We start from the raw sequence: 24,830 nt of genomic DNA, 5'->3' as shown, positions 1-24,830 counted from the left end.
GAAGGAGGTGCTGTTGGGAGAAGGCTGCACTCCGTCCGCCTCAGGGCAGGCGAGTAGAAGCTCTTGTTCTGTGGGAACTCAGCAAACTGAGGGAGAGTGTTCCAGGGAAGGTCAGGGTTCTAATTAGGCAGCCTGCACAGTGGGGACCGAGGACCCACCAGGTGGTGAGGATGGTTCCTAGAAGTTTTGGGTCTCTAGGAACCAGACGAATGAATGAAGTGGTGTTTTCCATGTCCTGAAGCCAAACAAAAAGAGATAAAAAACAAAGTACTTGTGTCTTTTCCCCTCTGGAATCCCACAGATGATTCTGTGGAAAGAGAATGATGTCTGGTGCCTTGCCTTGGTATAGAGCGGAGCTTGCCCCCTTCACTGGGCAGTGCCGGAGAGCAAGCGTTGAAAAGGCCTGTCCTGCCCTGGGTGAGTCCACAGGGGGCCTGCTGCAGTTAGCTCTGGAGAGGAATCAGTCTCGCCCTGTTCCAAAGCTGATGAGGAAGAAATAGATCTATGCATTTGAGGGAGAGATGACTCTGTGTGTGTGTGTGTGTGTGTGTGTGTGTGTGTGTGTGTGTGTGTGTGTGTGTTTTCACTATCATGTCTACCTGTCTAGCCATCTGGTCTGCAAGCTTCGGCGGTTCTCTGGTCTCTGCTTCCCATCTCCCTGGAGGTGTGCTGGCATTCCCAACGTGTGTCCTGGGGATCCAGACTCAAGTCCTTCTACCTGCACAGCAAGCACTTTACCTGCCGAGCCTGTTTTTCATCTTGTTTTTGTGACAATCTCACGTAGTCTAGGCTGACCTTGAACTCCCAACCCTTCTCCCATCAATTCCCAGAACCCCTGCTGAATGTCTGTGTTTGTTGGGTTGGTCGGGGGAGCTCTGTCCTGTGGGCTGTCCAGGTTCTGCAGTGCTAGGCAGGGGACCTGGGGCCTGGTGATGCTTAGACACTCTACCAACTGCCCCCAGTGCCAGTGCAACGACATTCTTAATTTTTTTCAAAACAAAGCTTTCCACCCCTTTTTTGTTTGTTTGTTTGTTGTTTTTTTTGTTTTGTTTTGTTTTTTTGTTTTTTTTTCGAGACAGGGTTTCTCTGTGTAGCCCTGGCTGTCCTGGCACTCACTTTGTAGACCAGGCTGGCCTCAAACTCAGAAATCCGCCTGCCTCTGCCTCCCAAGTGCTGGGATTAAAGGCGTGCGCCACCACGCCCGGCTTCCACCCCTTTTAAAAACAAAACAAGCCCATTGTAAAAATACCAAAAACATGGAAAAGTTTGGCAAGAGAAATGTTTGTATGTTTTATCATTTTTGTCATTTTCTCCTTAGGCGTGGCTGACCTCGGTCTCCACACTGAGGGTTGTCAGTGACATTGTCTGTGACTAGAGCACAGCTGATTATAAGTTTAGAACTGGGACACACACACACACACACACACACACACACAGAGCTGTACACTGTCATGTGGGTGCTGGTACTTGAACCTGTGCCCTCTCGGCTGGAGAGAACCATCTTTCTCCAGCCCTGGAACTCTGTTGTTTTTTAGACTGAGTGTGGGAATTAGTTTCTTCTCTCAGATTGTTCACAGAATACCTGACAAGAGCGGTTTAAGGGAGGAAGGGTTTGTTTGATCTGAGATCTGAGAGGACAGCGGCGGGACTGTGCCATGGCTGGTCACATTAGATACACATCAAGCAGAGATGAGTGCTGGTGCCGAGTTAGAATTTTTCTACCCCACAATTTTTTATTAGGTATTTACTTCATTTACAGTTCAAATGCTATCCCGAAAGTCCCCTATACCCTCCTTCTCACCGCTCTCCTACCCACCCACTCTCACTTCTTGGCCCTGGTGTTTCCCCTGTACTGGGGCATAATATAAAGTTTGCAAGACCAAGGGGCCTCTCTTCCCAGTGATGACCGAGTGGCCATCTTCTGCTATATATGCAGCTAGAGTCACGAGCTCCGGGGTACTGGTTAGTTCATATTGTTGTTCCACCTATAGGGTTGCAGACCCCTTCAGCTCCTTGGGTACTTTCTCTAGCTCCTTCATTGGGGGCCCTTTGTTCCATCCAATAGCTGACTGTGAGCATCCACTTCTGTGTTTGCCAGGCACTGGCAAAGCCTCACAAGAGACAGCTATATCAGGGTCCTTTCAGCAAAACTGCATTTGGTGGCTGATTATGGGATGGACCCCCAGGTGGGGCAGTCTCTGGATGGTCCATCCTTTTGTCTCAGCTCCAAACTTTGTCTCTGTAACTCCTTCCATGGGTGTGTTGTTCCCAATTCTAGGAAGGGGCGAAGTGTCTACACTTTGGTCTTCGTTCTTAAAAATATGGAATGCTTCACAAATTTGCGTGTCATCCTTGCACAGGGGCCATGCTAATCTTCTCGGTATCATTCCAATTTTTGTATATGTGCTGCCAAAGCAAGCCCTGGATTTTCCTTTTTATTCAGTCCAGGATCCCAGCTCATGGGATGTGCTGCCCACGTTCAGGTCTGCCTTTCTCAAGTTCTCCTCTCTAGATGCTTTCCTTGAAGTTGTGGCCAGAGGCTCAGCTTCTAGATGATTCTGTACACCATTAGGTTGACAGTCAAGATTAACTGCCAAAACAGGTGATTGAGGTGACATCTAGACACCTGGGCCAGCAGCCCATCCTGAAGTGTCTTGTTTGCAGACGCCCAGGTGCCTCACATCCCGGTTCTGAGGCAGCCTGGGTGGCCTGGGCCAGTGGCTTCAGCTTTTGTGCAAGGAATCTGATCCACAGCTTGATGGCGGCCTGGCCCAGGTTTCCAATCCAGCCTGTATTTCAGAGGCCTGCTGTACCTCTGGCTCTGGGTGGGTGTGCCATGGAGTTACTGTCTTAACGGTCTGTTGGACACTTGCTAGGTTTTGTTTCTGCTTTCCTGTGGCGCCACACCCTATCCCTACTGTTCAGTTTGCAAGGTGCCCAGACTCCATCTGTGATGGGTCCCTACTTTCCCAGTTCTTGTGCTCCGTGCTGGGATGGGCTTCTTGTGTCACAGCTGTCCTGCACCTTTCTGCCACAGATTGCACATACTATAGAAGAGAAACTGTCCTGGGGCAGTCCTACCGGGTGGGTTCACCTTCTTGATGACTCCGAGGCTTCTCAGGTCAGGGCAGAAGCCGGGGAGCTGAGCCCAAGTCTGTGGGGGAAGCCTTGCCACTCACAGGCACTGGGCACCACCCTTCTTCACACAGGGTGCTCCAGGAAGCTCTCCTGTTTGGAGACTCAAATACCAGAATGAGGGGCGCAGGCTTGCATGTTTGTACAGTCATTTCAGAATTATTCTTGTAACGGCATGGAAAGATTTCCCAGGGTGGAGCGTCCACAGCTGGGAAAACAGTTGTGGCTTTGAAGACATTTTCCCAGGAACTGAGCGCGCATCTCCCGCTGTTCAGAGCACGGACTGACTGCGTCTGGCTTTGCTTGCTTAGCTCCAGGAATGGCTAACAGCAAGCTCCACGGGTGCCCTGCTGGGAGCTCTTGGCAGCTTGATGAGGGCTGCTTTTCATGCCCAGTTGCCACCTGAGTGTGACTGGGCATCAGGATGGCAGAGATGTCTGACCGGGTAGTGGGGAAGGAATGGGCATCAGGACCCCTGTAGCCGCTTGAAGCTACTGGCCTCTTCATGGTGGATGTGCTTTCTTTAGCTGTCACCTGGTGACGGTGTTGTGTAGTAACTTGTTTCCTTGCTGTGATAAAATACCCCACAAAGGCAGTGGGAGGGAAGAAGGGCTCATTTCGGGTCATGGTGGGGAGGGCATGGTGGCAGGAACGTCAGAAGCCACATTGCATCCATAGTCAGGAAGCAGAGTGCCGAATGCTTTTTCTACTGTGTTTTTGGTTTTTCGAGACAGGGTTTCTCTGTGTAGCCCTGGCTGTCCTGGAACTCCCTCTGTAGACCAGGCTGGCTTCGAACTCACTGAGATCTGTCTTCCTCTGCCTCCCAAGTGCTGGGATTTAAGGTGTGTTATCTCTTTTTACTTTTTGTTCTATCCAGGATCGCAGCCCATGGGATGGTGCCATCTATAATTAGTGTAAATCCCCCACCTAACCCATCTAGAAGCTCCCTCAGAGATATGGTCAGAGATTCATCTCCTAGGTGATGCTGGGTCCCAACAAGCCAACAACGGTAGCTTTCACCCTTGTCAAGGACTGTAACAGTCAAGACTTGACCTAAGCGTTTTGTCCTCATTCCATGGACCCTGGGCAAGAGCCCATGCTCAGGATAGCTGGGCACCCTTGTGGCAGGCCCTGTGGCCTTGTAATAGGTTTAGGCCATCCTGTTGCCTGCTGGACTTTAAGGAGGAACAGAAGAGGTTGGTATCTTGAGACAGGTGATACTGAGATTCCCAAGGCTGGCAGCCTCACTGCGTCTGTTCTCATGGTAACGCCAGCCTTGCTTCACAGACTGTGCCACTACCTGCTCCTTCTACCTTACAGCTCTGCCATCCCCCTCCCAGGGGTGCTGTTCTGGCCCATGGGAGCCCACCCATCTTCTGTATTGAGGATGAGTCTCTGTGTTCCCATGTCCCATATCAGAAGTGAAGGCAGCAGGGGCCCAGCTTAGGTGTCAGGCAGATCCTGTGAGCTGTGCATAGAATGCAGAATGCACAGCCTGTGCTGTTGGGAAGTGGGCAGAGTCCTGCGGCTCTACAGATAGGAATGGTGGGTCCTTCAGTGCGGGCAGTGCCCATCAGATGTCCCAGGCCAGGGCCTGGGTGGCAGACACAGAGGCTGTTGTTCTAGAAACCAGAGATAGCCTTTTATATGGAGGTTCCGCGTTAGCTTCAACTGTTCTGCTCAGGCTCTGCGGTGGCTTCTCCTCCTTGTGCTCCTGGCAGCGCTCCTGGAAGGTTGGGTGGTGGTGGCAGCAGCTAGCACCATGGGTGACACTGGTTACAGCTCTGATACAGGCTACAGTGTCAGGACCTTTAGCCCTACAGTGACAGAGGATACAAAGCCCTTGGGTCTTAGGTATTGCGACTGTCAGCACTTAAGGCTTGGCAGCTCTCTTGCTCTTCCAGCCCCAGGGCCTGAGGTGTCTCCTGCTCAACTCTGCCCAGGCTTCACTGTCTTCACCTCTGCTCCACACTCTCTGCCTGACCACTCTCTGAGCACTTCAGCCTCTTGACATGACTACCATTGCCTTTCTGTGTGTCACCAGCCTAGCCCATGCTTCTGAAGATGAAGAAAAGCCTGCTTTTTATAGCCAGAGGACAGTCAGCACCAACTTGTATGCAGATAGAAGCCTGTTTGCACACCAACCCCAGACTTTCACTGAGCTGCCTGGCAGGCACTCCCCTTATGCCTGGGTAGGAAAGGCTGCCAGGACATTGAGAGTTCAACAAAAGCTGGCCCCGGCTGCTGCAACCGTGCTGCTGCTGGTGGCTCTTCAGCGGAAGATGGCTGTAATGTGGGCATTCCAGCTGGCTCTGTGACTGGCATTTCCTCCCTCAAGGCAATCAGGGTACTAGGGAAGTGACAACAGTTGTCAAGTATCTACCCTAGTTTTAAAGAAAAAAATTAAGGTTGGGGGATGGCTCGTTTCGGACGGTACTGGCTGTGTAAACATAAGGACCTAGGTTTGGTCCCTAGCACCCACATAAAAAGCCGGGTGTAGTACATACCTGAAACCCTAGGGCTGGGGGGGTCGAGACAGGAGGATTCTGGACTCACTGGCTGGCTAGTTTTGCTGAGTTGGTGAACTCCAGGTCCAGGGAGGGACCCTGTCTAAAAACAATAATGTGGAGAGTGATTGAGGGTACAAAGCTGAGCCAAGCTATCCTAACTCAGGAGAGGCAGGTCCTCTGCCCTGCCCCCACTCTGCTGCTGAACCATAGGTATGCGTTTGCTACTATTAAATTAAATTAGGTCCTATGTGAAAGAGTCTGACCTGCTCACATCTCAGGAAGTTCAGCCTGCACCCATCCAGTGTGACTGAGAGCCATCTCTGTTCAGATGCTCTAAGACCAGGCTCTTTTTTTTTTTAAATTTATTTAATATTGTTCATGTGTATACATGTGTGTGCACTCCTGTATATGTATACATGCCACAGCACACGTGACCTGAGGACAACTTTGCTGAGTCAGTTGTCTCGTTTGACTTCACATAGGACCTAGAGATTGAACTCAGGGTGTTGGGCTTGTGTGGCAAGCACCTTACCTGCAGCCCATCTGGGAGGCTCCAAAATGTATTTTGTTGGGGAGTGGCATTTTGTTCTGCCACCATGGCACTGATGCTGCTGAGAGCTGTGGTCCAAAGGCTGGATTATACGTGTGTGTGTGTGTGTGTGTGTGTGTGTGTGTATCTGTGTCTTGTGTATATGTTTGTGCATGTGTTCATGTGTTGTGTATATGTGCACATCTGTGCATGTGTGTGTGGGCTATATGTGTTTGTGTTGTGAATATGCTAGCCAATGTGTGCAAGTGAGGGTGTGAGGGATGAGGGTGTGTGTGTGTGAGTGTGTATGAGTGTCTGAGAGTGTGTGAGAGAGTGTGTGTGTGAGTGTATGTGAGTGTCTGAGAGTGTGAGAGTGTGTGTGTGTGTGTGTGAGTGTCTGAGAGTATGTGAGAGAGTGTGTGTGTATGTGTGAGGGTGTGAGTGTATGTGAGTGTCTGAGAGTGTGAGAGTGAGTGTGTGTGTGTGTGTGTATGTGTGAGTGTCTGAGAGTATGTGAGAGAGTGTGTGTGTGAGTGTGTGTGAGTGTCTGAGAGTGTGTGAGAGAGAGAGAGTGTGTGTGTGTGTGTGTCTTTACTAGCAGCAGCTTTCCTTTTATTACACCTGACAGAAATCCACCAGGAGGCAAAGCTCCTTCTGGTCTGGAGTGGCCCTTCCTGCCCTTCCTGTACCGGAAGTTAGGCTTGGATTTTGCCATCCCAAGTCATCAGTGCACAAATGATCATCGTGTGTTCACGGGTGAACTACCTGCTGCACTGTTCTGGAACATGGGTGTCTGCACATGCGTGCCTCTGTGGTGAGGCTTAAGTCAGCATTGGCTGTCACTCCTTGGTACTGTCTACCTTTTTTTTTTTTGTCTTTATGTATGTGAGTACACTGTGGCTGTCTTCAGACACACCAGAAGAGGGCATCAGATCCCGTTACAGAGGGTTGAGAGCCACCAGCTCTAGCTAGTTTTTTGAAGACCATGTCTCTCAGTGGCTCTCCCTGTTTCTGCCTCCCCAGTGCCATGGTTACAAGTGTGCACTATCATGTCCAGTCTCTCTCTTTTTACAATTTGGGTGCTTGGGATTGAACTCAGGACCTGTGCTGCACAGCAAGCACTCGGCCCAACTGAGCCACCTCCCCTGCCCTCTGTATCCTTTTCTATGGAAAGATGTCTCATCTGCCTCTTGAAGAGGAGGCCCAAGCCAGCTAGGCTATATCTGTGGGCGCCACGTGGGGTGTGTGCACCCCTCCTGGCCCAAGGCCAGCTGTATCCTGCTGCGTTCAGCTGTGCCAGGCTTCTGTCCACTGACGTCTTGTATTGGTCTCATGAGGCAGCTCTGTGTCCCAGCTGCCCCCTGGGTCCTTATGTGGCTACTTCAGGCTGGGTTCCCTCCAGTGCACGCCGCCAGCATGTCTGAAAGGGAACATGGATTTGTAGTGAGGGACAAAGGCTGGCGATGTTTCATGCATATAAATCGAGTTTTCCTTTCCGTTCGTATTTTGTCAGGAATCTAATATGTGATATTTTCTGTCCTTCCTCAAGACAAACTGCCATGGACACAGAACTAACAGCTATGGCCACAGAACTGTCACTTGTTCAGATGTGAGATTGCTATGTGGAACTTTTTTTTTGTTTTATTTAATAGACCCAGGGCTGAGGATGTGACTCAGCCGGTAGCAAGCACCCTTACCTAGCATGCATGAAGCCCTGAGTACCTTCCCCAGCACTGCATAAACTAGGCTTGCCTGTGGTTGCCTGTCATCCCAGCACTGAGGATGTAGAGGCAGGAGCAGCATGGTCATCGAACTCAGAAATCCGACTGCCTCTGCCTCCTGAGTACTGGGATTAAAGGCGTGCGCCACCAAGCCCAGCATGCCTAGCTTTTTATATGAGTGTCGGGCATCCAAACTCAGGTTCCAATGCTTGCATGGTAAGCACTTTAACTGAGCCATCTCACCAGGCTCCTTCATCATAATTATTATTTATTTGTAAGCTAAGGTCTTCTCACTGAACCTGCAGTTCACTGATTCACCAAGCCAAAGAAAGCTTCCTGTCTCTACCTTTCCAGCCCTAGACTCACAGGTACATGCCAACACACTGGCTATTGACTGGGTGTTGGCTATCTCTGGTCTGGCTCCATGCTTCTCTGACAATGGCTTTACTGTCTGGGCCATCTCCCCTGCCCAGAGTGGAGGGGGAGCAGAAAGCCCAGATGTTTGTTGATATTGGGGAATAAACTGTTGGGAGCTTGGCAGGAGGCTTCAGTTTTGTGCTACTGCTATGACAGTATTCCCTTAGGGGTGGCAGCAGAATGAACTAGGGGAGCTGAAGAAAAACCTATGGACCCACACACACTCTTTTGTTTGTTTGTTTGTTTGTTTGTTCGAGACAGGGTTTCTTTGTCTAACCCTGGCTGTCCTGGAACTCACTCTGTAGACCAGGCTGGCCTCAAACACAGAAATCTGCCTGCCCCTGCCTCCTAAGCGCTGGGATTAAAGGTGTGTGTCACCACGCCTGGCTCCCCCCCCCCCCCCGCCCCCCACTCTTGAAGGCTCTGCAGATTGAGAGACCCTGAGGCTGCCTTGGGAGCTAGTTAGGTACCTCAGAGCCGAGCATGGCCTCTCCTTTCCCTCCTCTCCACAAGCTTCCTCGAAGCTCTCACCTCAGGGCGCTGCTTCTTCCCTGAAACTACTGTCAGGTAAGAGAGCCGTTCGTGGTTGTCCCTCCTGTGAAGTTTCCAGGCCTGTCTGATCTCACTGGAATCATGTGTCTTTCTAGCCGTTGTTTAGACATCGAAGGCAGATGTATGGAAGGCGGGCTGTGCTTTGAAATCCCTTTCATTTTACTGAAGAAGTAAGAGTCTGGCATGGAGGCAGAGACAGTGATGTGCAGTGAGGGCCTCAGCATCCGTGTGAACAACAGCCAGTTAGTGCTAGAGCAGATGCTAGCTGTCCTAGCACAGCTAGACCAATGCCCCCTGCCCCTCACTTCAAAATACAGAGGAAGAAATACCCGTTTGTGATCCCAGCCCAGCCAAGGACAGAGCTGTCATTAGACTGGGGCCACCCCTTGCATTGTCTCCAGCAGTGTGTGTAAGCAGCACAATGAGGCTTCGCTTGTATGTGAACTTCCCATGGGTGGAAGTCGATTAAGCTTTTTTTTTTTTAAAAAAAAAAACCTTCCTGGCTCTGCTTTCTAAATCTTAGTCTTGCTGTTGTATACAGCTCTCCATCATTCATTCTCATCTGCCATTCTATTCCTTTAAGCAGTAGATTCAGGTGATGATCGGCTGTGTGCACATTCTTATTGTATGTGTCCTGCCACGTGGCGTGGGCACACGGGTTTCCCTCAGGGATGTTTCCTCCTGTGACCCTTTATGTCTGCTAGATAAGCTAACATCACAGTGCATTAAGTCACTGCAGATTTCTGAGGTATTGGCTTCTCACTTACTTAGTGGCCATCAAAGGTCCTCGAAGGCTTTAGGCTAAGGCCACAGGTCCTGCTGGTCTTGGCCAGATTGCCTCCCCCTTGGCACCTTTAACCTTCCTTAAAGGAAATACAAAATGAGAGCAGAAAGGGTCAGGGAAGTAACCAGAAAGGAGGTTCTGTCCCTTTGGTTACATTCTATTGGAAACTCCAGGTGAGCAGCCTCCACGGGGGTGGGGTGGGGGGGGGTGGGGGACGGAATCTCCAAGGGTGTGACTGTCAGGATGGGGCTGGCAGGAGCTGTTGTGGGAGGATCTCACACCCCCCTCTGCTGGTCCCAAAACAGGGGTTGTGTGAGTTCATGTTGCTACGGCAGCAGAGTGCAGAATGTGCCGTTGCCTTGACAACACTGAGGTTGGCCAGGCTCTTTAACCGTCTTGTGTGTGTGCGAATAACACTCCATCATGGGCCCTGCATGTCTGTCTGTCTGTTTTTGTGTGTGTGCCTGCGTGCATGTGTATAGGTTTGTGGCTGTGTGGTGCATGCCAAACAGATGTCTCTGTGTACCCATGTGTGCATGTGGATGTATGCTGCATGTGTGTACATGTGGATGTACGCTGCATGTGTGTGCATATGGATGTATGTATGCTGCATATGTATGTGAGCATGTGGATGTGCACTGCACATGTGTGCATGTGCATACACACATATTTTTAGAGGGCTGGAGGAATCTCAGCTCTACTAACACCTGTACTTGGGTCGGCAGCCCCGGGAATTTCATGGGGAACCCTTACCCCGCCTCCACTGCTTCCAGCTTGCTTTAAGGAAATCAACCTGGAGTTCCAGGCCCACCTGGGTCCCTGCCCTTAAGGAGTTTGTGTGTGTGCTGCCCTGCATACTGGTGGGGTGCCCTGCCTTGTCAGAGGCTGCCATGTTTGAACCAAGGTACTTGTTTCTGGAGAAGTGTTTCCATGACACAATGTCTCATACTGGTGATGGTGAATTGAGCCAATTTTAGCCACTGCCTGGGCATGAGAGGGAGTCAGCCTCTGTTCCCCTCTCCATTTCTGAAGGGCGCCATTTCCAAGTTAGTGAGGAATACTGGGTTTCTAGAGCCTGGACATCCTGTGCACACAGCATCCATTGCTCTCCCTTGCCGTCACTTCCCTAGGGTAGCCTGTCATACCCCTGGGACCATGGTCATAACTTGTGTTCTTGTTGATGCTGGGAGGAGCTGCTGGAGCCTGGAAGACTAGCCTGTGCATGCTTTGAGCTCCCTGAAGTGGTTCCATGTAGGCTCTGGGTGGGGATTGTCCTAGCACATGTCACTACCATGTTACCAAGACGTGGAGGCTGCATGGAGAAGACAGATCCCATGTGGGAAGTCAGAAAGGAGGCCCAGACTGCAGGGGAGGAGGACCTGGGCTTAGCTTCCACTTCATTGTGCCTTCTCCCTTGAGACACGTTAGTTCTCAGTGGAGCCAGCTCCCCGGGCATTCGGCTGGGACAGCTCCAGAATCCACAGCTGATTTCTTGTGATAAGTTTCAGGTTGATCCCACCCCAGGGTAGGACACAGGCAGGTCCCTTTTTTTGTTCCATGTTCCTGTGACTTTCAAATGGGCCCCCACCCACTGCACAATGGCAGCAGGCAGATTAGCCCAGCCAGATGACGTCTTCCTGATACCACCAGGTTGGACGTGTGAGAAAACTGAGCTTCAGTGTGTGCAGGAGCACCCTCCACCTTCGACCTCCCCCCCCCACCCCGTGTGCGTGTGTGCGTGTGCGCGTGTGCGTGTGCGTGTGTGTGCTATCTTGGCTAGCCCTAGAAGTTGGAAGAAGTGGCCTGTGATACACATCTAGGCTTCTGCTATGCCAAGCCACTTGCTGGTTAGCAGCTCAGCTAGGGTGGAGAGATGTCTCTCTAGCTCTGAAGATCCTTTTGCTGTCCCCCCTCCTCCCTCAGCAGCCCTGAACTCCTGCCTAGGACTCATTCCCAGAGGACGTGCCAACCTACTCCAGGCCTGAAGTGCTCGCCTCTACCTCTAGCCCTTCAGTCTGCGCCTGTGAGCAAGATGCCTTAGAAATGTCTTCCCAGAGTGAGGGAGACACGGGGTAGGGTGGAGTTTCCAGATGACCCCCTGCCTCCTATCCTCATCATTTTTGTCTCTGCTTTTCCAGTGCAGGGGTTACAAATGTAGACCTCCATGCCTGGCTTTTTAAGTGGCTTCTGGGTTTGAACTCAGGATCTTGTACACACAAAGCAAACACTTTATCTACAGAGCTGTCTTCCTGGTTCCCACCCAAGTTCTTGGGTTTTTTGTTTTTTTGTTTTTTTGGGTTCTTTTGTTTGTTTTTGAGATGGGTCTTACAATGTAGCCCAGGTTGACCTCAAACTTCCAGTCCTCCTGCCTCAGCCTCTCATGCATCACCACTTCTGGCCTGCTTGGTGCAGAAGGATGAAGCCAGGGAGCAACAGTGTCTGCCCCTCTCTGCTCTGAGAAAAGAAGCCAGGCTTCCCACATGTGGCAGGCAGCACCCCAGGGTGACACGTCCCACTTCCTCTTGGTTTTGGCCATTCCCAGGGTTGCGGATCACTGCCCTTATTGGTTGATTGATTCATCTTCCACATACACCCCAAGCCCGTGGCCTTCAGAGTTACTGTCCCCATGTAAGTGGCAGCCTTGCTGAGTAAGTCCTGCGGATGGTGTTTCCTTTCTGTACCTTGATACTGCTGCAGTTGTTAGACAGTGGTGGCTGGGCTGTCAGCTCCTACTAGGCTCCAGCGTAGAGCCTGCTTTCCAGGACAGAGGACTGGCCTTCGCCTCTGTGGGTGAAAGCTGAGGATGACTGCCCACCAGCCTCCCACTTTAATTTTACTGATCTCTTTCCCCCTGTTTTTAATTGAAAAGCCTATGGAAAGGCACCCCGGATAATTAGTTTCCCACTGTGAAAGAGAAAATAAAGCTGGAATTACCAGGCAGTAAGTGAGAAGAGAAAACTTTAATTAGGAGCTTCCCAGTAAATGCTGGAAGATGGCTTCGAGGATTCCAGATGGCTTAAGCCTGCCCTTGTTCAGAACACACTTTGCAGCTGCTAATGGCAAGTGGGAGCGGTGTTGGTTGGTGTCTCCCCTCCGTGGGGAAGGGACAGTAGAGCCAGGCAGAGGGTGGGATGGCTCTTCAGAGAGGGACGCATCCGTAAAGGGGAATCCAGCCGAGAGCATCTCACTGACCAAGGTGTCACCTCTCCTCATTCTGTCCAGTTCGCACCCGACTGCCCCTTCCCCTCCCTGCCCTGGGTAAGGTACGCGAACAATGCTTGGCTTTTCCCGTGAGTGCAGGGCCTCGTGCTTAGGCTGAGCTGTCTCCCCAGCCCCAGGATGCTCTTTACCTTTGAATATCTCAGTGGGTGCTGAGGGAGTAATCCTGTTGTACTGTCCGTTAGGCAGAGTCAGGAAATTGGGCATTGGTACACAACCTTTACTCTCTCCCAATAATAGCCTTTGCAGGCTGCACTTGGGTGCCTGACCTTCCTGCCCCCCCCCCCCCCCCCCGGCATGGGCTGCATTTACAGTTAGTTGTACAGCCCTACACCTGATTCGTCTTTCCCTGGCTGTGGTTCATTCCACCTGGATCATGCCCACCCACCCCTTTTAGGCTGGGGAACCTTATATTGCATTCTTTAACCCTTTAACTTGCACTTGGAACTGTCACTCAGTCCTCATCTCTTGTGTCATAGAGACTTGTGTTGTGTGCTGGCTCCCTGTCACTACTTCCGTTTTTTTTCCTTATGTTTGCTCCCGATTAGACCAGGTGTGTATATCCCTGCCGCTCTGGGTGTCTAGACTCTCTCCTCTCGGTGTTGCCAGTGTAACCATGTGGGAGGGATTGTGCCATCTGCCCTGTGGGAGCTCCCTGCTTTAATAAGCTGGGCTTTGCAGGTGCCTTACCCCCTCACCGAGGGCCCAAGGTTCATAACTGGGTGGGAGCTTGTGGCCACATGAGTGAGCCCTAGGGGAAGGCTGTGGAGGGACTGGTCTTAGTCCAGATCCCGCTTCTGTCAGCCAGCTCTTCTGTAGACTAGAACCTTGCCGCCGCCACCGCCTCCTCCTCCTCCTCTTCCTTCTTCCCCCCTCCCCCATGCCCGTGTTCCGGCTCATTCTCGACTTCTAATTACATTGCATTTATTATGTAAGTTATATTTATCCAGTTATTACTGGAATGGAGTCCTGGTTGCTCTTTAATAGTCTATGACTGTTTGTAACTGTTGATTCCTCTTAATTATCCTGATGCTCAGATCATCCCAGTTTGGCCCATGGGAGGCTCTTAGGCCACCTCCTCTGTCCTGGATGTGACCCTCTCCTCTCCGAGCTGTTCTCACTGAGAACTACATGTCCCAGCCACTCCCACACTGAACCTGCCAGGTCTCTGAGGGGCCAGGCTGCTGGGGCTGCCCTCCTTTGGTCCTAGACTCTGAGCAAGTGGAGCCCTGTGTGCTCGGTTGGACACAACACAGCCGAGTGGGTTCAGCGTTCATCCCCAGTACTGCAGAAGATAGCCTCCTCGGGTTTGCTTGGAGTCTGTTCCCCACCCTTCTAACAGGGCTGAAGGCATGTGTGTTAGTGAGAGTTTAATGCTTACCATTGTGTGTGTGTGTGTATGTGTGTGCGCGCACACGCATGTGCACAAACACACAGGTACAGGCGGATCCCTGGGATCACTGCTCAGTGACAGAGCCTGCCTCAAGAAATAGGATTTTTATCATCTGGTGCAATAGGGGAAGACATCCTACATTAACCTTTGACCTCCACACATGCATACACAGACAAGTACAACTCCCATCCCGTTTCCCCAGCCCCGGCTACACCATACACACATGCATGCGCGCGCGCGCGCGCGCGCACACACACACACACACATTTTTAAAAAACACTAATGAATCAGAGACAGTTGGGGCTGAATTTTACACATGCTTATGGAGGCGTGGAGGGGAGGCTGCTCCCCAGTGTACGTGTTCAGGACAGCAGCAGAAGAGCCTCTATACTGAGATACTGCATCAGCCTTTTGGGGGGTAAAAGAACCCCAAAAGATGAGTGTGCTATCAAGCTTGCTGATCATCCTGTATGTGTTTTAAAATCTTTGCCTCTCCTAGGCAGCCAGGTGGCTGGTCTCCTCTGCCCGCCAAAACAAGAAGAGAATTGATGGTACCTTAGGTCTTGCTCACCAGGGCGGATGGGCTGGAGTGCAAGGGAGGACTCGTTATTAAGCTCTGAGTAGGTGATGGAATGGTTTCCAGTTCTAAGCAGGTTTTCCATGCCCACGGTAGCTGCCTCTCCCCTTCTTAGGGTCTGAACTACATTTGTACGCGGGAGCGAGCCAGGTTACCAGGAAACAGCAGTGCAATTAAAACGCCTTGATTTTATCTTGTGGTGTTCCTGCCAAGAATAATTGTGTTAGCCTCAGCTCGGCTCCAGGACGCACTCTTAAGGGGGGGGTCACATGGGCTGCACAGGGCCCGTAGAGCCAACCCTGCCTTGCTCTGTCCCCGAAGTCCAGTCTTCTTTCTTGCCTTACCCTCTGGCTACCTTGCCCTGGGACTTGGGGATATACATCAGTCAGCCATCCACCCTCCCCATCCCCAGAGCAGCTCTCCTTATGTTTGCAGATGGCAAGTGTGCTTTGAGGCATAGAGGAGGCAGGAGCTGTGTTCCAACCCTGCCTGGCTCCAGCCTGGCATAGCTTAGCTTGTAGAAGACTCTGGTCAGGAGCCTTAGATAGAAGGTGATATTGTGTCAAGGGCTACAGTTGTATGCAGCAGAGTGGGCCTGCCCTGCATGATCTTAGGATTACAGTAGTCCCAATGGACCACTGTGCTGCTGTCCAGAGGACTGAGGAGGGTGCCACTGACCCAAGGGTAGCTTGCCACAAGGAAGGCGTGCTTTCTCGAGAAGTGTTCTGGGACTTTGGGCAGCAGCAGTTGTAACTATAAGCCCTGGGATTGTAGCCATAAAGAGGGAAGGGTAACCCTGGCTGCCTTCTGTGTGCCCTGGCTCCCCATTGTCTTCCCTGTCCAGGCTGCAGAGCTGCCCAATGGGTTGGAAGCTGAGGTTCTATTCCTGGCCCCATCCTTTATTGTCTGTGGTTTTGACATTTACAGACTCCAAGCATCTAGTTTTTCTCTCTATAATATGGATGGGGGCGTGTCCTCAGGGGCCTGCTGTCCTCTTCCTGATGCCTGGCTGCCTCCCTAGCCAAAGTTGGAAGCCTTGGCATATTTTAGGCACCTGCGTATCACACTGGCCCAAGAACAGCCAGGAGGTGCCTCTCACATAGGCACATTTGAAGAGTTGAGGCCCAGTCCTGCTTTTTCCTGACTTGGAATGGAGGGTCTTTTCTTGTCAATCACTGAGATCAAAGTGCAGTTTGAACCAGCGGTTTACAATGATGTTCCCCTGTTGGGGTTTGCAGCCACACTTCCCAGCCTCCATTGTAATGCCTGCTTTGTGCCTGTCTTTAGGGGCACTGTGAGAGCTGGCCACATCCCCTGGGACTTAGAGGTTGCTGACAGAAGTGACAGGGTCAAGGTACCTCTTGATTCTGCAAGGTTTGCATGAGCTGTATACACCTGTGTTGGGGTGGCTGGGCTGGAGCCAAGGGCTTCTGAGTTGTTGGGCCTTGCAAGACAGAGCCACACACCAGGCTTTTCACCTGCCCACCTCCCATGGTGGTTCTTCACCTGTTGGCTTATGAGCGCCATCCTTGAGGAGGTGTCCCATGCCCTGCCCAGGTAGAAAGCCAGCCCTGCTTGGGACCCAGGTCACACAGTTGGGGACAAATGCTCTTGTTCTTGAAGACTAATACTCAGGGTCACTAAAGCCGGCCTGGAATGCACTCCAGGCTGATGGCCATGCCACCCAGCACCAGCTGTGCCTGACAAAACACGGAGGGAGGGGAAACCTGTGTCCTGTGTAGTTTGTCTGCCTCCTCGGCTCTGCCAAGTCCACTAAACCATCTGTTCTCTTTCCAGATACTGTTTTTGAGTATCTTGAGTATCTGGAAAGATACTTAAATATGGTAAATATCTCTAATATTTACCTTAATAACTTAAATATCACGTGATTGTTTTAACTTAATCTTATCTATATATATAACATCATCAGAATAAAAAGGCAGGGTCATAGGTTTGAATGGAAAATAGCATATTCTTTAGAGACAATGTGGGTCATTTTGTCGCCTGCATGTTACCTTGTATGCTACCCTAGGGTCCACAGCCGGAGCCATGGGCCTCTTGACGTGGACAACTGCCCAGGCAGGTGTTCAGGAAGTAGAGGCGGAGTGTAAAGCAGTTTGTCCTGTGATACAGGGCCAGAGGCCCTCCCTCCTGGCCCCAGGCCCTCTGACTCCTAGCACTGGGCATGCCGCCCAGACAGAATCTTCTAGGCATAGATAGCTGTCCTATGCAAACCCCAAAATGAGGCTAAGCGTGGCTGACAGCATCAGTAACAAGGAAGACATGTTTAGTGCCCAAGTGAAACACCGAATGTGGCCCTCTCCATCCCAGAAGTGCCAGGCATAGCCATCTCGACAGATTGGCTATTGGCACATAGGAGAGTACTCAGAATGGTCCTCAGGTATGTGAGGGTATGGGCATAGTGTTCCTTTGCAAGGGAGCAACTGGCTGTACTAGCATGGCTTTCTAATCACCCCCACCCCATAGCCTTGCCACCCCAGAGATCACAGAGCAAAGAAGAATCGCCCTGAATTCACAGACGCTGAATGAACACCCATCCTTGGTTCTTTTTACGTTTTAATGAGATCCATTTACAGCTCGCTGTTCCCAGTATTATTTTCTGTGGTGGTAAGTCCTTCCACCACACGTCTCATGGCGGCACCCCGCCAGCCTGCACAGCAGCACCCGGAGTCTCCTTCCACCTTCACGGAAGGGCAAACACCTTTGTAAACAAGCTTTGTGAGAGGAGCATCCCGGAGCAGGAAGGCGTTTTGTTAAAGGGCCTTTCTCAGTCAGACACGCTGTTCACTCAGAAGTTAGGAGTGGCATCTGGGGTGACCTCACAGCCTACTGGAAGACAGGAGGAAGGCTCTGGCATCCTTAGCTTTGGCCGCACTGGACGGTGTATACATGGTCAGTTACACATCACAAGCAAAGGGAAGGTAGCCAGTTTGGGTCTGGTACATAAAGTCTGTCTCTAGACTCCTCCGTGTAGCAGGGATGTAACATGGTGCTCCCATAGCATGGCCTGCCCTCATATCAACATCAGGTTTGTCTTCTGGGAACATAGACTATGGAAAGAAAACCAAGCAGCAGGCCTGCCTGGTGCCCTTTGAGGTCAGAGGTCAATGTTACGTGGCCTGCTGCCTTGGGACCTTGAATCTGGATGGCAGCATCCATGAGCTGGATGGTCAGGAAGGATGCCAGCAGCTCCAGAGATGACCCCTCAATGTGACGTTTTCCCCAAGCCACTGGGGTTTGAGAGTATGACATAGCTTAGCTCACCCACCACCTGTGCTAGGTGTGTGCAAGTCCTGAGCACCAGCCTGCGCCTTTGTCCTTTTCCATCTGGGAGGTGCCTCTCACACAGCACTACTGAACCTGACCTCTGACTGCTCTGTGCTGTCTGGAATGACGGCCTTGAGTGTGGCGTGGCAGAAGCGGTTCAGAGCCGGCAGGCTTGTCTTCTGCTCCACATAGAGCCTGAGCTTGTCCCTGAAGGTCTCTCCCAGGAAGCTGTAGATGAGGGGATTCAGGCAGCTGTTGGAGAAGGCTGCAAGGTTGACTATGTGGCCTGTCAAGGGGTAGGCATGACGGAAAGACTGCTTGCAGGGAGTGTCCCCTGGCTGCGTCCACTGCAGTAGGTGGACACTGATGAAGACGTTCTCCGGCAGCCAGCAGATAAAGAAAACAAGGACCACTGCGAAGATCATCCGCAGGGCTTTCTGCCTGCGTGGGCGCAGGCCACGGTGCCTGTGGGCCCGGATGAGGGCTCGTACGATGAGGGAGTAGCAGAGGCCAATGATGGCGAAGGGCATGATGAAGCCCAGTGTGACCTCCAGCCACTGCACCTCCCTGACATCAGCAAAGCAGAAGCAGGCCTCCTCGGTATGCCGCAGGTGCACCGCTGTGAAGGGCACCAGCGTGGCGGACACTGAGGCCATCCAGATGAGGCCGCAGCTGAGCCGTGCGTGGTGCTTGGTGCGGAAGAGGCCGCAGCGCATGGCTTTGGCCAGCGCCAGGTACCTGTCGAAGCTCATCCAGGTGAGGAAGAAGACGCTGCTGTACATGTTGATCTGCAGGAAGAGGGACATGAAGGTGCAGAGCACTGCGATGTCATAGTACTGCTCATCCAGGTTGAACACCTCGATTAGGGAGTCAGCCACCAGGATGAGGTCGGCCGCCGCCAGGTTGATGAAGTACAGGTCTGGGATGGTCATCTTCTCCCGGAAGCTGATGTTCACCACCAGGATGAGGATGTTGCCCACAAAGCCAATAGGAAAGAGGAAGATGGTGTAGAGGCAGGAGAGGAAGAGGGCAATCACGTACTGCTGATGCTCAGAGAGGTCCCCAGTGAGGTTCCCCGGGGCATCTTCCCGCAGTGCCAGGGACAAGTTGAGGGCCAGAGGGGTGCTGTTGGAAGGGGCTGGCCACACGGGACCTAGGTAGATCTCCACCCCAACAGTTTGGGCTGGAGTAGTTGCATCCATGGCTTCCCTCGGCAGTTTTTAGGATTTGCTGAAAGGGTCACAGAAAGCTGTTTTATGTGACAGCTCCATCTTCACAAAGAAAGATAAACCAGGCATTTGTGAGGCAGGAAGAATCGTCCTGGGAGCCTGTTAGTCTCAGAAAACCAGAAGGGTGGACAGGGTGCCTGATGTCTGGGCTGGTGCTGGGCAGGCACACCTGCTGCCTGCCCACCTCCTGGGCACCTGTAGAGGCAGACGGGGCAAGACTTAGCATCTAGAACCCTGAGCATCCTGAAGGAGCCAGGTGTGGTGCATGAGTGACAATGGGGTCCGCCTAGACTCTGGCTTTCGCCACCCCCTGAGCTGGAGCAGAAGAGATAGACGTGGATAGACGTGGAGTGTTCCTTTATGTTCCCTAAGAGCGCCCACAGTTGGTGACAGTCTGTGAGTCATGGGAGATGCAGTAGGACCAGTCAGATCGCTGGCTCATGAAATACCGTGAGTGTGTGGTGTGGGAATTTGAGGAAAACTACTGTTTGTCAAGACAGGAAGTCTCATTAACTTCAGCAGCTGTTGGAAAGAGACGTGACATGGGAAGGGAAAAACCCAGCCTTTCTCAAAGGTAGTCCAAGAACCCAAGGGCTGGGAGCTGCCTTTTCTCTTGCGGTAAAGTGGGAAGAGAAATTTTGTTCTTTGACCTGTGGCGGTACTGAGTGTGGTGCCAGGAGGAGACACCTGCCCCCATCTAAAGGGAAAACAAATAAAGAACAAGCATTGTTATTGGAGGACTGGGATGTAGCTCGGTGGTAAAGCATTTACCTGGCACACAAGAGAGCTGTGGGTTCCACCTTCAGTATCTTTCTCTTGTGTGCATGTGTGTGCACGCGCACACACACACACACACACAGAGCTGTATCATTTTTTTCCTGAGATGAGTTTTTGCTATGTAGCCCTTGCTGTCCTGGAACTCACTCTGTAGACCAGGCTGGCCTCGAACTCAGAAATCCGCCTGCCTCTGCCTCCCAAGTGCTGGGATTAAAAGGCGTGTGCCTCCGACACCCAGCTCACACAGCTGGTTTTGAGGCAGGATCTCTCTCATAGTCCAGGTTGTCCTCAAATTCACTAAACAGTAGGGGATGACTCCTCGTCCTCCCTGCTACTCTGGAGGTTGTGCTCTGGAGGATCCCTGGAGCACAGGCGTTTTAGACTAGCAAGACCCGATCTCAAGGAATAAGGAAGACAGGAGAGAAGAAGGGAAGCAGCTTGTCCTTTTCACAAGTTCCTGTGAAATACAACATTTTAGGCTGCAGCCTGAAAGCTGAGCTTCGTTTGTCCCCGGGGATGGTTCCCAGCCTGTATGACTCTGCCTCGGGGCTCTCTGGGGTAATCCAGGTTCTCAGCCGCACTAGCAGTGTCTGGAGACCCTGGGGTGTCACTGTGTAGGAGATGGGTGCTGGCATCTAGTGAGCGGAAGCCGGGAATGCTACTAAGTCTTCATATTGCCCCGGGCAGGGACATGGCAGCTACCATCCCTGTGTCTTCCTTCACAGTCAGAGTGAGACAGCAAAGTGCTCCTCAGATGTGTTCCTGAACACACATCTCTGTTGCTTTGCTCGTGGTGATTGCATTTGGTTTTGAGGTGGAGCAAGAGCAAACCAGAGGTTTAAATTGACTTTTCTCTCCCCAAATACTGCTTCATTAAAATAACGGGAAGAAAAAAGGAGGGGCTGCTCACTGCTGTGGCCACATCCTGCCTTGGATGTGTGAGTGTGGGTGGCCAACCCATCTTTCATGGTAGTGCCCATCTGAGCCAGAGAAGCGCCAGTCTTCTGAGTCTAGCTACAGTGCAGAGGGCTTCCCTTCATTTCTTCTGATACCTGAGCCTGGTGCATACTTTAATCCCAGCACAAAAGGATGAGAGGCAAGTGGAGCTCTAAGTTTGAGGCCAGCCCAGTCTACGAAGTGAGTTTGATGCTAGTCAGGGCTGAAACAAACAAACAAACAAAACCTGAAAATTTAAAAGTACTCACCTAGAGTGTGTGAATGTTGAGGCTTGGCCACAATTCCAGCAGCTTAAGGGGAGCAGAGCCCTTGGATAGCTTTCTCCCTAGATCTGATCAGCTGTTTTGGTGGGTGCATGGCAGAAATGACACCCTGGCTTCTGTCCTTGGTCCAGATCGCTGCTCTGTTAATCTAACGATCAGACTTAGTGTCCTTCTGATTTTCTGTTGGGTGTCCAGATCTGGGGAGACAAGACTAGGTTTTGCCAGGCTTACGAGGCCCCTGTCCCTGAAACAGTCGTAAGCCTCCAGGACTCCCTTGGCAGACAGAGTGGCAGCATCGTGGTGTTGCAGGGCGTAGCCAGGACCCAAGTGTGGCCGAGCTCTAGGTAGGCATGCTGTTGTTGCCTGTGCTTGGGTAGACCTTGCTCACACCTAGCATGCAGTCCTGGAGTCCGAGGGTGCATGACTGCTCCACCAGTGCCACCCCACCCCAGCAAGAAGTTCTGAGCCACACGCAGTCCCGGAACCTGAGTGTGAATCTTACCTGTGCCGTGGAGTTACCGGGCCATCTGCTGGAGGTGCGCCTGGAGCTTGATCCCAGGGATGGACCCTGGACTTGCAGCACTTTGGGGACAGTGCCCAGCAGGGACCCAGCAGGAGAGGAACAGAAGCACCCGCCTGATGCCTGGGGATGGATGCCTGTGGCCGTCCAGCAGCGTCTGGCCCCCTTGGCACAGCGCCTCCTTTATAGACTTCCCAAGCCTACTCACTGGGCTCTGGCCAGCCTCCCTTTAAGGCCAGCATTAACCATTTTTTTGCTGGCAGTTTTTTCCTCCCACATGTAGACAGTGAAAACGGCCCTGCTGGATGTGTATTTTATGGAAATTTCCAGTGTGACTGCTGATTTTCACTCACTGACACATTTATTTGAAGTGTGAAAGGATTATAATATTGTTTACCTTTTAGGTAAGAATCCTTCCTCATTTGTTGAAACAATGATACCCTTGCCTGTTTTAGCCTGTGCTGGCTTTAAAACTGAACACTGAGTTTCTTCAATCAGCATGGTAGGACTGCAGTCACACAGCAAATGTAAGCTATAGTTTTCCTAGGGATGCTCGAAGTGGGAAATACAGTCTACAAGTAGCCGGCATTTTGACCAGAAATTAGGAATCCAGGTTTTCTACTCTAATGTTAGCTGGGGCTAATATCCCTCTGCCCAGGGGTCAGCTGAGCCACCTGTCTTCTCTCTGTCTCCAGTTCTAGACCGTGTACAACCAAGGTCGGGGAGACACAAGTGGCCTTGTGACTTAGTACGTATCCTACCTTCCATTTGTGGAAGTTTCATCCATAACACTGGGGTTCTCTTAGAATTGTGGCCCTGAGGGTGGAGACAAACATGGGGACCAGGGCTTCCCCACATAATCAGAGCTCCTGCAGCCCCGACCTGAGCAATCCAGTCAAGTGATTAAGTATTCGTAATGATTTAGAGTTCGTTGGTCTCATTTGTACTCTCTTCTTTGTATCTGAGTGTGTGTGCGTGTTCATGTATGTAGGTATAAGTGTGTGTGGCTGTAGAGGCTAGAGAACCTGTTTGCTAGTCCTCAGGTTCTGTCCACCTTGGTTTTTTTGTTTTTTGTTTTTTGTTTTTTTAAGGCAGGGTCACTGATCAGCCTAGGGCTCACCAAAACAAGTAGGATGGCTGGCAAGAGACCCCCAGGGTCCCACCTCTTCCCCCTCAGTGCATCCCCCTGTGTTTTTAGCTTGATGTCTTTTTGATTGTCGGCAATCTGAGATGTTGAATACGTTGAGAGGGCATTTGTGTTCTGAGCATGAATATTGCTCACCTCTGCTGCCTGAGGACTGCAGAAACCACCACATGCTGCTCCTTTTTTTTTTTTTTGGTGGTGGTTTTTCGAGACAGGGTTTCTCTGTGTAGCTCTGGCTGTCCTGGAACTCACTTTGTAGACCAGGCTGGCCTCGAACTCAGAAATCCACCTGCCTCTGCCTCCCGAGTGCTGGGATTAAAGGCGTGCGCCACCACGCCCGGCTCATGCTGCTCCTTTAAAGGGGGACTCTGTGCAGCAGGAAGAAGCAGGTACTGGGTTGGAGAGGTGGCTCGGCAGTTAACACTTGTTGCTCTTGAAGAGGACAGAGGTCCAATTCCCAGCACCCCTATGGTGGCTCACCATCATCTCCAGACCTAGGAGATCCAACCCCCTCTCTCAGACTCTGGGAACCAGGCACACAGGTGATACCCATGCCGGTAAAACAGTCATACACATAAAATATGTTTATGAACAGATGAAGCAGTTAGCTGCATGTAGACAGCTGCAGGGTCTCTAGAAAACAATGATCAGCTGCCCTGTGCCCACGTGTGTAGCTTCCTGCTAGAAACATGCTTGGTGGCTTTCTATAGGATACTGGCTTAGAATCTTTGAGATACGCATTTTTGGAAATGTACACATCTTTAAATAGAGTTCCATTAAAAATAAAATTTTTAGTGGAAAAATACTAAGTTAGGGCCTCTTTGAGCTGTAGAAGCCCTGACTACAGAGTTGGCTTTTTCTCATTTGAGCAGCATGGGAAGAGCCCCTTGGCCCTTTCGTATCTTTTCACCAGCTTACCAAGTCAGGATGACGTCAGCACTAAAACAATGCCTGCAACACCATCGCGAAAGAAACAAATGCTGAGAAAACACAGCTTCCTTTTGAATTAAATAAATAAAACAGAAACCCAAGCCTTGAAATAGCCAAGGAATGCCACTTAAAAATAGCCGCTCCCTTAGAATTTCCCCACTCTTGCAAGCCCATGGTCAAGTTCCATGGTGTTGGATCACTGAGAGGGCCTTCACTGTCTTCTGGGTTCCTGGGAGTCCCCTGGGGTGCTCTGATGTCATGCACAGGTGCAGGACTGGCAGCTGAAGTCTTGGGGGGGCGCATCTTACTCTGAGCCCAGCCTTCCCTTCAACATTCCAGGTAGTCGCATCCTACGTCTAGTCTACCACTCTGCTGAGAGGCACAACAAGACCCAGGCAGAGGGCATGTCTGCCTTCTGACCTCCATAGGTTTTAGTATGGATAAGGGATGAGAGAGACCTTGAAGATTCTGTCAGTACAGTGTAAGTCCCTCGTTTGGTGAGAGCTTCCTTTGTAGTCTCCGATCTAGGCTGCCTCTGGGCTTGGCTTCTTGATGGAGGACAGAGCCTGAGGAATACAGCATGAACATCTGCAGGTGAAGGCAGGCTGGTGGCTGAGTCTGGGCCAGGGTCCTTGTCCTTGGACCAGCCTGCTCATGCCCTTCCTGGTCTGCTTGGCCCCATGTGAGTTTGCTGTCTATGTGGGTTTGACAATATGTTTTGTGCACAAGTCTAAGTTGTTTATAATGGTGTTGTATCTGAGGCACCTACACTGGCTGGTGTAGCATGGCAGGAAGGGCCTGGGCTGCAGAGTTCACACTCCATCAGTGACTCAAGGCTAAAGAGAGAGGCCTGAGAAGAAGTTCAGTGGCAGGCCCACACCATAT

At 51.5% G+C, this 24,830-nt stretch overlaps 2 protein-coding genes and 1 non-coding gene across 3 annotated transcripts in view; 1 reads left to right on the top strand and 2 right to left on the bottom strand.

Annotated features, from left to right (window-relative positions):
* Positions 1–24,830, top strand: part of Chlsn (cholesin) — a 101,775-nt gene that overhangs the window by 14,472 nt on the left and 62,473 nt on the right. The window lies entirely within an intron of this gene.
* LOC115031273 (U6 spliceosomal RNA) lies at positions 2,316–2,422 on the bottom strand. The gene has a single exon (XR_003836872.2). It is a non-coding gene; the product is annotated as a U6 spliceosomal RNA (small nuclear RNA).
* On the bottom strand, positions 17,733–22,011 carry Gper1 (G protein-coupled estrogen receptor 1). The gene is made up of 3 exons (XM_021161845.2): positions 21,854–22,011; positions 21,337–21,548; positions 17,733–19,549 (listed from the first exon to the last, which is right to left on the bottom strand). Exon 3 carries the CDS (start codon positions 19,325–19,327, stop codon positions 18,200–18,202), a length of 1,128 nt encoding a protein of 375 aa, XP_021017504.1. The 5' UTR covers positions 19,328–19,549; positions 21,337–21,548; positions 21,854–22,011; the 3' UTR covers positions 17,733–18,199.

This window comes from Mus caroli, unplaced genomic scaffold (genome assembly GCF_978045245.1).
Source record: "Mus caroli unplaced genomic scaffold, Mus_caroli_1 scaffold_4, whole genome shotgun sequence".
Taxonomy (NCBI): domain Eukaryota; kingdom Metazoa; phylum Chordata; class Mammalia; order Rodentia; family Muridae; genus Mus; species Mus caroli.
The sequence above is the reverse complement of the archived record's forward strand: the minus strand, read 5'-3'. Positions and strand labels throughout refer to the sequence as shown.

What these genes read in the sequence shown, in the direction of transcription:
- Gper1 (XM_021161845.2), bottom strand. Translation starts at nt 19,327, where the DNA reads ATGGATGCAACTACTCCAGCCCAAACTGTTGGGGTGGAGATCTACCTA.